General features: G+C 38.1%; 2 protein-coding genes across 12 annotated transcripts in view; one reads left to right on the top strand and one right to left on the bottom strand.

Annotated features, from left to right (window-relative positions):
- Positions 1-2,018, top strand: part of LOC126272765 (peptidyl-alpha-hydroxyglycine alpha-amidating lyase 1) — an 89,782-nt gene extending 87,764 nt beyond the window's left edge. For 4 of the 5 annotated variants that reach the window (XM_049975892.1, XM_049975893.1, XM_049975888.1 and 1 more), the window contains exons 8-9: positions 1,279-1,374; positions 1,471-2,018. In XM_049975892.1, coding sequence (XP_049831849.1) covers positions 1,279-1,374; positions 1,471-1,688 — 314 coding nt within the window. In that variant the 3' untranslated portion in view covers positions 1,689-2,018. The remainder of the gene's footprint in view (positions 1-1,278; positions 1,375-1,470) is intronic. The other variant, XM_049975889.1, reaches the window with a different exon arrangement.
- Positions 2,019-3,674: 1,656 nt separating this feature from the next.
- LOC126272763 (methyltransferase-like protein 25B) overlaps positions 3,675-13,955 on the bottom strand; it is a 96,551-nt gene continuing 86,270 nt past the window's right edge. For 6 of the 7 annotated variants that reach the window (XM_049975883.1, XM_049975885.1, XM_049975884.1 and 3 more), the window contains 2 exons: positions 4,050-4,237; positions 3,675-3,967 (listed from right to left, as the gene is read on the bottom strand). In XM_049975883.1, the coding sequence (XP_049831840.1) occupies positions 3,879-3,967; positions 4,050-4,237 (277 nt within the window). In that variant the 3' untranslated portion in view covers positions 3,675-3,878. Of the gene's footprint in view, positions 3,968-4,049; positions 4,238-13,955 lie in introns of those variants that run through there. The other variant, XR_007549260.1, reaches the window with a different exon arrangement.

Raw genomic sequence — 13,955 nt, 5'->3', positions numbered from 1 at the left:
TGAAACGTGTGCATGCACGTGCGCGCACGCCTAAACACACACACACACACACACATAAATATGTGCACAATAGTTCACCATTTGTTGGAAACTGGGTAATACTGAGAAGCTTACCACTGGAATGTCATGTGATTCACGTATTAAAATGCTTCTAAGAAGTTGGGGATCAAATATGCGAGTTACATAGGGTACGTGCTACTCAGTTATAAAGTGCTGAGCAAGTGCTACAAGGTAAGGTTCATCCTTCAATTCTCATGGGCCTAACACTCGCAAGGAGACTATGTTACCTACCAGTTATTTATGTCCTCCCAGATTTGTCAATTTGATTATTCGCTAATATCTTCTGGATACTACAATCACCTATAACTAGCTTATACTCTTATGCTTGTACGGCTGCATGGAACAACATGTCCACCACTCGTGCACACAAGGGGTGCAACTACTCCATTTATTCTTGACTCTTCATAAACAGAAGCCTAGCAGCAGTGTTTTACTTCACTCTAGTGCAACTAACTTAAAATAATAGTTTTTCTCTATATTCACATGAATATCCTCAATTTCTTGAAGAGCCAAACAGTGTACCATGGTATTTCCTAATGAAATGTCATGTTACACTACAAATTTTAATGTGCCACTGAGCAATTTTGTCACCACAATCTTTTCTGCTAACCAAAAATTCTCTTATCTTCTGCTGTGTTTGGAATTAATTATAAATGAACATAACATCTTACATCCAGTATTAGTAAGTCAGTGATAAAGTGTACATCCTCTTCAATTTACACAATAAAATAAACAACTTGGCAGGTGTGTGTGTGTGTGTGTGTGTGTGTGTGTGTGTGTGTGTGTTTGTTTCCATAGATTCTTTCAGGAATGATCTCATCCTGGATGTGTAAAAATGAACAGTTTATGTGAATAATGTCTGTTGGCATAAATAGGAAGTGACAAATGAGAACATAATTGATGCTGGAAGTACAATCATGTTTGTTCAAAATGGTTAACAAATAGCAAGAAAGGAGCAACTTCCTTTGACAAAGAATTCCAAGTTTTATTACCAGTAATAGAAATAATGAATATTTACTGCGAACAGTGTTTCTCATTGGGTATGATGACTGATCCACATTTTCTACAGTCTATGACTGAACAGTTAACTTAAATCGTTACTGAAATGAGTTTTGCTTTCCAGGATACTTTCCATCATAATATTTTTCATCTATAATCTGCATTTAGTAATTCTCACGTATTTGTAGCTCTCTTGTATTTTCTTTTTTAAAAATGCAGGTAATAAGACAGTGGCAGCACATACAATAGGGAAAACTGTGGTCAACAGTGAAGAGCATAATTCCTCGAATAAGCAACACAGTGAAGTATCTAACCGTAAGTGCGAAACATATAACTGGTTAACATACTGATTTATTTATCTGTACTGTGAAAAATTTTGCATATTAAATAAAAATGCTGCACTTGTTTCAGCAGCTCAGCCACGAAATTCCATAACAGAAACTGTAACAGAAACATCTGGTACAATGGACAAACATTTGGGATCAGTAGCAATGGCTGTCAGCATAGTGCTTGCCGTGGCTGTTGTTGTTAGTATTGTTATAATAGCAGCAGTAACACGTATGAGGAAACGAGGTGGGTCAAGAGACTTTGATTCTTTAGGACATGAATATAGTAAGCTTGTAAATTAAGAAAAGCATGGTAGATTGTCCAGCAGTATTTTACTTTGTTGCTTGTCTGTTATGAAATGTATGTAACGAATAGTTCTGTAACTTGTAAATAGTAGCCGTACTCCATATGTGCATGTAGTTCTGAATATGTCCAAGAGAATGAAAAGTTTAGCGAAAGTGACTCATATAATGTAAAAAGTAAAGTGAATTGCTTTAGTTGTAGCATTGTTTTAATGTTTTTATTTGCATAACTAAAATAGCAAATTACTTTTGTCTTTAATAATAAATCTGAAACTGTACTTTGATCAATGATGTAAATGTTTTGATAATAAATTCTTTCATGTACTGAAATTATTAAATTGTGACTACAATGCACGATTTATCTCATCATCTGCCACTCTGACATTCCTGTTAAATTATTATGCAAAAATCATTACATTACTGCACTCTGAATTTGTTTTCTGACATCAGTTTACTTTAGTGTACTTATGTAGATACTTCCCAAATCACTGTTAGTTTAACTAATTGCTTGGCTGTAAAATACTGAACAGCAATTCACAACTTGAATGAACAAACTATTTATTCAAAAACTTGATGCACTAAAAAATAGTTTCTTTAATTATTTTTTATAGTCACAGGCACATGATATAAATCACCATTTGTGGCAAATTTCTTTCTATGAATGCTGCACATAACTTGCTCAAATAAAGAAAAGCAATATATTAAACACTACAATGAGAGAAGCTCCTTTCACACTCACAACGTGGTCACACGATTCACCTGTGACATAGTCATGTCTTTCTCTAAAATATACCATGCCCACAAGACTTCCAGCATTAGTGATTTAGCTGCAGGATTGTTTCATAATGTGTGGACGTACCTGTCTTTTCACCAATCTGTGCTTTATTTGTAATTGTTGGATCACATGCATTTCCGACTTTTGTTGTTCTGTTTGGCCACAATGACTCAATGTGGCACACTTCTCATTAGTGAAGCTGAATGCCATTCTGTGTTTTTAATCTAAGGAAAAGGGATGGCAGAAATAAGATAAAGATACTGTGGGTAGAAATGAAAGTGGTATGTGTTATTCTGCTCATTACTTAATGCAGATTTTGCTAAACTGTCAAGGAGAAACTCCTTCAGAACTACAAAAGTAGGCAGTGAATTTATGTAGTGTACACATGGCATAAAACTATTTTAAGGTTTGTGCCTATATTTTTCTCAAGCTCAAGCTATTTGTACTTGATGAACCCAGTACTTCTGCTGGACACCACTGACATCCGTATTTTCTTTTTAAGTAAAAAGCAATAATTCCTTGTCAGATTCATTTCGTAACTCGCATGTTCAAGTACCCATATGTCAGCCCAGAGATTCAGTTGCTCAATAGTCGCACATTTCAGAAGTGAAACAGTACAACTAAGTAGCCAGTGCAGAATACAATATACATTACAATATGAAACATCTGGAAAGGATAGTTGCAGAAGAAAGAAAATCAAGCATATGACAGGTACAAATTTCAGTACAGTTTTAAATGTTGCACTAAACTTCATCAGTTGTTTCATATTCTTACAAACATTGAACCGGTCTCTCTTGCAAATTATATCTTTGTGTACTTAAACACTGTCACTACGTCATATAGTAATATGATGGTACTGCAGTGTGCCAAATCTTCTATCTGCACTTCATTGAACAACTTGTTCTTGCTTGTTCATTGTGAAAATTTCAAATTAACATTGTGCAACATTTTTTGTCAGGCTGTCTTCTAAGATACAGCAGTTATAACAAGCGGTGGGCATTCCACACATCTCATGTTGAAGGCTTCAAACTAGGCCAATTTCTGGACCGTCATCAAGGGTTTGAGAAAGTAAGTACTGAAGAAAGTGACGATGAAGCCAACACAACCAACACAGACTTATCGCTCAAGGCACAGTTTGCGTAGCAGCATACTGCAATCATGTTTAGTTTCTTGTCTACTATTTCTTAAGCACACGGCACAGTTAATGAGGGTATTATGCAGTAAAAAATATATTTGCAGTGAATCTCTTGCAGTACAAATGGAAACATACAGTATATATTATGCTATATTTTTCTCCCTGAAATAGTTTGTCTTTATTGTTAGCACTATACTAAATGTAAAGATAACAGAAAATGGTAACAATCTGCATGTTCTTTGCATACTTGATTTTCATCATGTTGAAATCACATAAGATGCTAAAACTTGAAATGCTTCAGTGCAATGAGAATGTGATTTCTTGGAGAAATTTTTGGATCAAATAAAGGAATCAAGGCACTGCCAATTTCTGAAATAAGGAACATATTCATGCATTAAAATATGTAGATCAAAGTACAGAGAGAAAAAGGGCAATTTTTAGTAGAGATTACCTAGTTCTTGTAAGAAAAGTAATCTGTCCAAGAGAATTATTGTTTCCACTAATGGAGCCAACATCAAACGAAGAGTGTAAAATGTGACAACTTTTTTCCACTCAGACAGGTTTAAACAAGTTTCCTCAGAGAAGAAGTCTTCACTTGGTATTTTCACACCAAGTCTTGCGGTGGCAATCTCACAGTAGCTGCATTAAATTAAAATGACACTTAATATGGAACTAAAATAGAGTATATCTGAATTATCATATAAAGTGTGAAACCACAGCTAATGAAATATACATTTAGATTATTAAATACATACACAGAAAAATAAAACTGAGATTATAATAGCTATGCCTAAAAATTGTAATGAACATACATGAAAATACTAGCAAAACAGAAACACATGATTTTGTACATATGTAAGAAAAATACATCAACACAAAGTATACAGGCAAAATTGTAGTAAATGTATAAGAATATGAAAATATATGCAGAAGAGTAAAATCTTTCAGATAATCCCTCATCATATGATGAGCTGAAAACTTCATTACGGCTTACAAGAAGATAATTGGAGAAAGCAGTATAATAGAGCTCATGGTGTGTGCTGCCCCATTTACTATCTGCCTATTGACGTGTTCTTTTCTTTTCTAAATGCAAAATGAAAACATTATGTGGGGAAAAACCTAAAGACAGAAAGTCCTAAAATAATGGAGACAGTTACAATATTAGAGAAGGAAAGTTGCAACTCACCATATAGCAGAGATGCAGAGTCGCGATAGGCACAACAAAAAGATTCACAGAGTTATAGCTTTCGGCCATTAAGGCCTTTGTCAGCAATAAGCCCACAAACACAAGCGCGGACGCGCGCGCACGCACACACGCACACACGCACACACACACACACACGTACACACGTCTGCAGTCTCAGATAACTGAAACCACACAAATTATCTGAGATTGCAGATGTGTGTGTAACTGTGTGTGTCTATTGCTGGCAAAGGCCTTAATGGCCAAAAGCTATAATGGTGTGAATCTTTTTGTAGTGCCTATCATGACTCAGCATCTCAGGTTTATGGTGAGTAGCAACTTTCCTTCTCTAATATTGTTGCATTCCCCCCTGGATTTTCCACACTTTGATTAATGGGAACAGTTAGGCAGAGGTTATGATGCTGATGATGTAACTACTGATTTAGGAGAGGAACAGCAGTGGCGGGGATTGACAACTGTTCAGTCTTGACAACAGACATTACAAGGATTAAAAAATATCATGTTCTGAAAAGATTACAGGAACTGTTTTACATTTACAGCTTCAAATTCTCACAAGATGACCTCACATTTCCATAAATTCAGCTTTTTACACAAGCTTGAAGTATGATAACACTCAAACAGATAACCTTTTGTGGCACTGAAGTGATTCTGGCAAGCTCAACATTTTTCTTCGACCCACTCAAACTCTTTAAGTTTAATACAGCTTAAATTGCTCTATGCTATTAAGATTCATCATTGTACCATAAATGGATGTAAAGCCAATATAGTGAAAAGTGGTTTTTCAAAAACTCAAATCAAGAAATTAAAGTGCTATGGGAATCTCGCCTTACTTTATGAATTTTCATGTTTTATACACTTTAAAAAAATTTGTCACAAAATGGGTCAGGAATGAGAGAGTAATGTGATAAAACCAGAATATACAATGAAATAATCTATTTAATACATGACACAGCCAAAACTAACCCTAAATGCTACATGATATGAGCTTTGCTGTGACTAGTACGAGTTTTGTTAAGTGCAAAGTGGTGCCCGTAATTTTTTGGTATAAGCTTAGCAAGTTATAATTCAAATCTGTTTGACTGTTTACCAATATTATTAAATTAAATGACAAGAGAGAGAGAGAAGATGAAAAGATGTCTGTGTATGCTTCCTACATTTGGAATTACTGTAAGATGGCAGTTTGCGAAGTACAGAATAGGGGGCACCTTACAGGGGTGAGTGAAATTGCAAAATCTTTTCCAGAGAGGAAAATGAAAAGTACCCTTACATAAGCATTTTTAGAATGATCTATGTCAGTGTACTATGAACTAGCTCTTATGTCCACTTGATAGGACACCGCAAACTATCTTGTTTACATTTTTGACACTGTTAAGCAGTTCTGGCACTTCTCGTTTTTCTATGATGTAGTGATAATTTGGGAGTTCCACTCTCAGATGTTGTGGGTGCTAATCTACAAGTGGTGCTCTTGTTTCTTTGTTATAACTGTTCTTCTTCTATACATGTAATGTTCAAAACATAAACCAAATAGCCCAAACAAAAATACGTTCATATTCCCCGGCCACTGAAAATGCCTTGCAAAGAATAAAGGCAAAATGTGTATGGCATAAAAATTGTGTTTTATTCAGTTGTGAGTGGACTGTCCCAAAGTAATAATTATCAACATAATGCAAAAGGTGTAACATTAAATGACTGATACATGAAGAATATAAATGACACAACAGAAGTAATACATACGGACTAAAAATTTTAATATTGTTGAGATCTCACAATTTGCACAATGACTGTATGTTACATTATTACCAACAACCAATTTCAGTCAGACAACCTCATGTATAAAATAACAGAAATTACGACATTAGATCATGAGATCTTGTATCTACATCATTGTTAAAGACTTAACTGCATCAAAATCATGGAATGTACGAAAGCATCCAAATAAGTGAATACCTTTGCAGAGTGTCATTTGGCAGTTACTGAACTAAAGAAATATCTTAATGTTGTTATAATCCATAGATTTTCTAGGTGAAATTGTATAAATAAATTCTGGAAAGAATAGACCGTTAATTTTGTTCTGGCAAACAGAATAATGGTAAAGCTGATTTCCTTCAACTGAAGGTTTGCAATTTCTGTTTTCAGAACCAAAAAGTAATATTCTACTGGAGAGATCAAATTATCACAATAAGAGATAGTCCTGTGTGCCTTTTCATGCTTTTGTAAAGCAGTTAATTACCAAGAATTGGCAACTGTGCTAACTACACATTCAGTGCAATCCAGTAACATTGTAAACCTAATAATAACAAAATCCTGCACCTTTTCTTCCTCCTCCTATTAGCAAATGAATGCACTTATCCTTACTCTGCACAAAATATGGTGGAATTTTTATGAGTAACCAACGAACATTTTTGTAATTTAAAAATGTACATTATTTCAGATCCAAGTATCAACCCTACCAGCATGTTAATTTTCTCCAACATTCCTTGTACAAATGAGGCAAACAGAAAATCCGAAAAATATTAGTGTTCATGTTCTTAGGTTGTAAGAGCAGACTGATAAATCAGTTAAGTTTGCAATTAGTTTATTTGGTTTGTTAGATGAAAATATGATTAACTTGAAAAAAGGCTGGAATGTAATTTAATCTGAACAAGTATGTGAAAAGGTTTACTGTCCTCCATAAGAGTGCAATAACACAAACAGAAATTGTTACTTGTAGGATTTGGTTTCACAGGTACTGTGGACTGATGGAACAGAGGGTAAAATAAATAACTAACAACAACTATTTTGAACTAATGAGGATGTGCACACAGAGAGTAAAGATGACTTCAGAACATTGAGGCAACCATGTTCACACCATACATTTTTGTGTGTCTGTTTTAGAAGCAGATTTTACAATGGAGTATTTCAAAACTGAATAAATATAAAGAAAAACATGCAACTAAAGTAAACGGAAATCTGGCCTCAACTTGATGAATAGATTATCTGAAAGATTTATCGATACAAACAAAAATTTGTTTGAGCGAGTTAGTTCTGTAAGAATTGTAAAATGAAGCACTCACAAAAGTTTTCCATCAAAGGAATCAGTGTTTCTGAAAAAACAGCAAGGATTAATATTATGTGTAATTTTTTATATAATAAATTCTGATGTTCCTAAGGAGAAACTGATGTAATGTATCAGCAGTGTAATGAGTTGGTGTTATGCGCCAAATCCCAGAATAAATTTCCTGCGACAATCAGCAACTTTGTTTCAATACCCTATCCTCTGCTCTGCTGTGCTCTCTCTCTCTCTCTCTCTCTCTCTCTCTCTCTCTCTGTGTGTGTGTGTGTGGGGGGGGGGGGGGGGGGGGAGATTATCTTATGAAGTCTTTTAAAATAATGAAAAAAGGGGGGGGGGGGGGGGGGGGGGCGAATATGGAAAACAGATAAAGTCAAAGATGAAAGGCAGATGAGGGCTGGTCTATATTACAAAAAACTGGCAATAGTTGAATTACATGTATCCTCAACTATTCACAGTGACCCATAATAATGACTTCATGAGGTTTTCATTTATTTATTTATTTTTTATTATACCTCACCTAACTGTGTTTCATTAGTTAAGTTTCTATATGGTGAGGTCTCTCTCTCTCTCTCTCTCTCTCTCTCTCTCTCTCTCTCTCTCACACACACACACACACACACACACACACACACACAAAGATTATCCTGAATATAAAACAATATAAAATTACCCCTACTTCCCTAGTAAGATCCCTTCATGAATTTTTATTCTTAACATATTCTGACTTATCAAATTTATAAACTATTTTATTGATATGAAGTTTTTTAAATTTGCCTCAAAAAGTTAGCACTTTCTGTTGTAAAGAGTCATGGTGCTTTCTTAGATAGATTATATGATGCTGATACTTATCTGGTTTTTGTCAAAAGCCATGGGAAGATGCTGAGCAAGTGCTGTTTTGCACCGATATGTAAGCCACACCCTTTTCATTGTCGTCATGCACTAGCTGTTACTTGCTTTGAATTTCAACACACATACAGCTGGAAAATTCCTCTATCACCGGCAGCGTCATATGGATATTTTACCAGGTAATTGGGAAGCCTTAACTGTGTTCATCCTGCACTCACTGAACAATCTGCTACTCCAACATTTATTTGATCCCCTGAGTCTTTCGTGCATAGAACTGGTATCTCTAATTTATTCTTCATCTGATGCTACCTACAAATGTTCACTTCTGTGACATCAAATTTTCGTCCTGCAGCACTCTTTTTTGTGGCTCCTGCTTCATGAATATCCATTAACTTTAAATTAGTCTCATATTGTCTGTGTGAACCAACTATGACCCGCATCCTCAAATGGTAGAATTTTACTGTGTTTTAACCGAATCTATTGGCTTTTAGCTTAGACCATACAGTCAGCTCATACATACATGTGAGTGTTTTCTACTTCAGAAATAGGGCTTTTGGTTGAAATCTAAAATATATAGCAGACTTTTTGATGTGCCTGTCTACAACTCAATATCTCCTCTATATGGTGAGTATCAAACTATCCCTTTCATAATACAATATTTCATACTAGATTTTTCATTGTTTGTGTCTGCCTAATGGCTTTTCTTCCATCCCTCAACCCAGTGCTGTTTTCATTTGTTGCTGTCTTCTAATGCATTACTTTACTCAATGTCTCTCCTTTTCTTTCTCTTCTTTCCTGTGTTTTTTCTTTCACCTTCCAAACTGCACACATCGGATTTACGAACCACATTTACGAACCACACTGCATCAACAATCTCGTCCACTCACAAGACATGGCTATGTTACTGTACAGATTGCTGGAACAGCACCTCTTCCCAACGATATAATTAACCCTTGACCTCCAAATTGATCACATTTACTCCCTCACTTTTGCTTATTTTTTGTGAATTTTCCATACCTTCCTGTGTCACACAAATTTGTTGAACCTAAACCTTACCAACGCCCCTTCCCCCCTCTCTTGTTAGTTCAGCACAATGTCACCAAATCCATTCATACCTGCTCTCCCCTCTTTTCAAATACATTCACCCACCAATCCGCATCCCACTATTATCATTTTTTGTTTATTTTTCTATTTGATGTCACTGTTTTATCACATCATTTTTAGTTTGTTTTTGCTTTCCACTTCTGGCCGTACTCCCTCATTTCACCATTTCGTCCCCATTCTTCATCCATTTCATTCTTTTTGTCAGTTTTTCCACATATTTTTACGAATTTTTTTATCCTTCACTTTGGATCCTTGCCCCTCCCATCTGTGCCAATACAGAAAAGTTTCCCAACCCCTAGCCAGAAACCAGTCCACCATACTGTTCCTGCATTGTTGCCTAGCTCATGGAATCATCCCAAATGGCCTGACCATCAGATTACCCATCTCCAACTGCAACAACTCCTCCCAATATGACCTCTATCAGTTCAAATTCCAGCAGTCCATAGCCCTCACCTACCTAGTCCTTCAAAACCATGTAAATCGGCCCAATCCTCCTTGCAATGCCTCCTCTCCATCCATAAAATTCTCTTGCTCAAAATTCCTACATCCCCTCTTGCATACTGAAACTCTTTTCCTTCTTGGACTTCAGCTGCATGCACAATGTCATCTCAAAAAAACTCTCTAACCTGTTCACCTCCTACTCCTTCCTTGGACTACCATTATCCATTACCTCTGCAAGAATCTCCAAACCTGCTCCCACATCCACATACAAATGACAAACCTTGCCTCGAAGACTTATTACATTCTTAGAAACACACTTCCCCCATCATACTGAACTCAGAAACTGAACAAACCCAAAACACAGTCATGAACCTTTCCTCCTAAAGCCTTAGTCCCACAGAAATATCAATCCTTTCCAAAGGTCTTACCTTTTGCCAGGCTGGACTTGTTAAAGACTGTCTCCCCTTTTCTTGGTCCGTACAGTGGAAACACTTTATCGCCAAACCTACTAATCAGACCCAACCACAAACCAATAATGAACACTGCTTGTTTCTGTTCACTCCTCTATCTACCCATGACCTGACCCAACTGGCCCCAAATCACCCCGTTACAATACCAGAATTTCTTTACCTCAAATCTTGCCTCACCATTGTTATCCCCCAAATCTCTCAACATGTAAACCAACCTCATATCCACAAAAGAACTGCACTTCATCACCTGAAAACTGATCCTGACCTCACAATTCCACCTGCCAACAAAGGCTCCACAACTTTGGTTCTGAACCACATAGATTACCTGGTAGAGAGACTGGGCCAGCTGTAAGATTCATCCACCTACAAACCCTAACACAGAGACTCTGTTCAGAAAACCAACAGGGCCACCAGCCCCTGCTCAAATCCTTAGGCCCAACCCAGAATCTCTCCCATGAGTATATATCGCTTCTCAGCTCTAACACTTCTTGCACTCCTGCCTTCTACATGTTTCCTAAAGCCCATAAACCCAACTGCCTAGGATGCCTCATTGTGGCTGGTTACTGTGCCCCCACTGAGTGAGTCTCTGCTCTGGTAGGCTAAAGCCTTCAGCCTATTACCCACAACCTACCCTCCTATACAGGGTGTTACAAAAAGGTACGGCCAAACTTTCTGGAAACATTCCTCACACACAAATAAAGAAAAGATGTTATGTGGACATGTGTCCGGAAACGCTTAATTTCCATGTTAGAGCTCATTTTAGTTTCGTCAGTACTTCCTCGATTCACCGCCAGTTGGCCCAATTGATGGAAGGTAATGTTGACTTCGGTGCTTGTGTTGACATGCGACTCACTGCTCTACAGTACTAGCATCAAGCACATCAGTACATAGAATCAACAGGTTGGTGTCTATCAGGTTGGTTTTGCAGTCAGTGCAATGTTTACAAATGTGGAGTTGGCAGATGCCCATTTGACGTATGGATTAGCACGGGGCAATAGCCGTGGAGCGGTACGTTTGTATCGAGACAGATTTCCAGAACGAAGGTGTCCCGACAAGAAGACGTTCAAAGCAATTGATCGGTGTCTTAGGGAGCACGGAACATTCCAGCCTATGACTCGCGACTGGGGAAGATCTAGAATGACGAGGACACTTGCAATGGATGAGGCAATTCTTCATGCAGTTGACGGTAACCCTAATGTCAGTGTCAGAGAAGTTGCTGCTGCACAAGGTAACGTTGACCATTCCACTGCATGGAAAGTGCTACAGGAGAAACAGTTGTTTCCATACCATGTACAGTGTGTACAGGTACTATCAGCAGCTGATTATCCCCCAAATCTCTCAACATGTAAACCAACCTCATATCCACAAAAGAACTGCACTTCATCACCTGAAAACTGATCCTGACCTCACAATTCCACCTGCCAACAAAGGCTCCACAACTTTGGTTCTGAACCACATAGATTACCTGGCAGAGAGACTGGGCCAGCTGTCAGATTCATCCACCTACATACCCTAACACAGATACTCTAACCATTCACTTCTGTGAATGGGTCATCCAACAATGTGTCAATCCTCATTTCAGTGCAAGTGTTCTCTTTACGGATGAGGCTTCATTCCAACATGATCAAGTTGTAAATTTTCACAACCAACATGTGTGGGCTGATAAGAATCTGCACGCAATTGTGCAATCACGTCATCGACACAGATTTTCTGTGAACGTTTGGGCAGGCATTGTTGGTGATGTCTTGATTGGGCCCCACGTTCTTCCACCTATGCTCAATGGAGCACGTTATCATGATTTCATATGGGATACTCTACCGGTGCTGCTAGAACATGTGCCTTTACAAGAACGACACAAATGTGGTTCATGCACGATGGAGCTCCTGCACATTTCAGTCGAAGTGTTCGTACGCTTCTCAACAACAGATTCGGTGTCCGATGGATTGGTAGAGGCGGACCAATTCCATGGCCTCCACTCTCTCCTGACCTCAACCCTCTTGACTTTCATTTATGGGGGCATTTGCAAGCTCTTGTCTATGCAACCCAGGTACCAAATGTAGAGACTCTTCGTGCTCGTATTGTGGACGGCTGTGATACAATACGCCATTCTCCAGGGCTGCATCAGCGCATCAAGGATTCCATGCGACGGAGGGTGAATCATGTATCCTCGCTAACGGAGGACATTTTGAACATTTCCTGTAACAAAGTGTATAAAGGCACGCTGGTATGTTCTGTTGCTGTGTGTTTGCATTCCATGATTAATGTGATTTGAAGAGAAGTAATAAAATGAGCTCTAACATGGAAAGTAAGTGTTTCCGGACGTATGTCCCATACTTTCTTTCTTTGTATGTGAGGAATGTTTCCTGAAAGTTTGGCCGTACCTTTTTGTAACACCCTGTATAAAAGACACCAACAATTTCCTTCACTGACTCTCCACAGTTCCTGCTATTTACCACATGATGCCCATTCATCACTACTGAAGCTACCTTCCACGACACCTGCCTGACTCCCAACCTACAACCTCCTCCCTGGTCACCCACAATTACTTCTCCATTTGAAGGCATCGCCTATAGACAAATCTTTGATACAGCAGTGGTCACCCACATGGCACCATTCTACGATAAATTATTTATGGGCTATCTAGAGGAACCCTTCCTAACCACCTTCCCAAACCCCTCACCCGGTTCAGATTCACTGAAGACATCACCATGATCTGGATGAGGGTGAGGACACGCTATCTACATTCCTCCAAAACCTCAATGCCTTCTCCCCTAATCCACTTCATCTGGTCCTCCTCAACCCAACAGGATACCTTTCTCAATGTGGACCTCCAGGCCAAGGATGGCTACATCAGCATATCCATCCATATTAAACTTACCAACCATCAGCAATACCTGCACTCAACGGCTGCTACCCAATCCATACCAAGAAATCCCTTCCATACATCCCATCCACCCATGATCGTTACAGTCCCTCTCTAAATATACAGACGATCTAACTGTGGCTTTCACAGACCAGACCTATTACACAAACAGATCTCCTGTGCCTTGTACCTACAGACACTTACCATCTCTCATATACCCACTATTTGGCCACAAAGGAGCACTCCCCTCGTAACTCAGTACAACCCAGAACCACAGCAACTGAATCACATTTTACGACAGAGTTTTGACTACCTCTTGTCATGCCCTGAAATGAGGAATAACATACCCACTATCCTTCCCAACCCTCCCACAGTCA

This window comes from Schistocerca gregaria, chromosome 5 (assembly GCF_023897955.1).
Source record: "Schistocerca gregaria isolate iqSchGreg1 chromosome 5, iqSchGreg1.2, whole genome shotgun sequence".
NCBI classification, from domain to species: Eukaryota; Metazoa; Arthropoda; class Insecta; order Orthoptera; family Acrididae; genus Schistocerca; species Schistocerca gregaria.
Note: the sequence above shows the minus strand (reverse complement) of the source record. Positions and strands in the feature narration are given on the sequence as shown.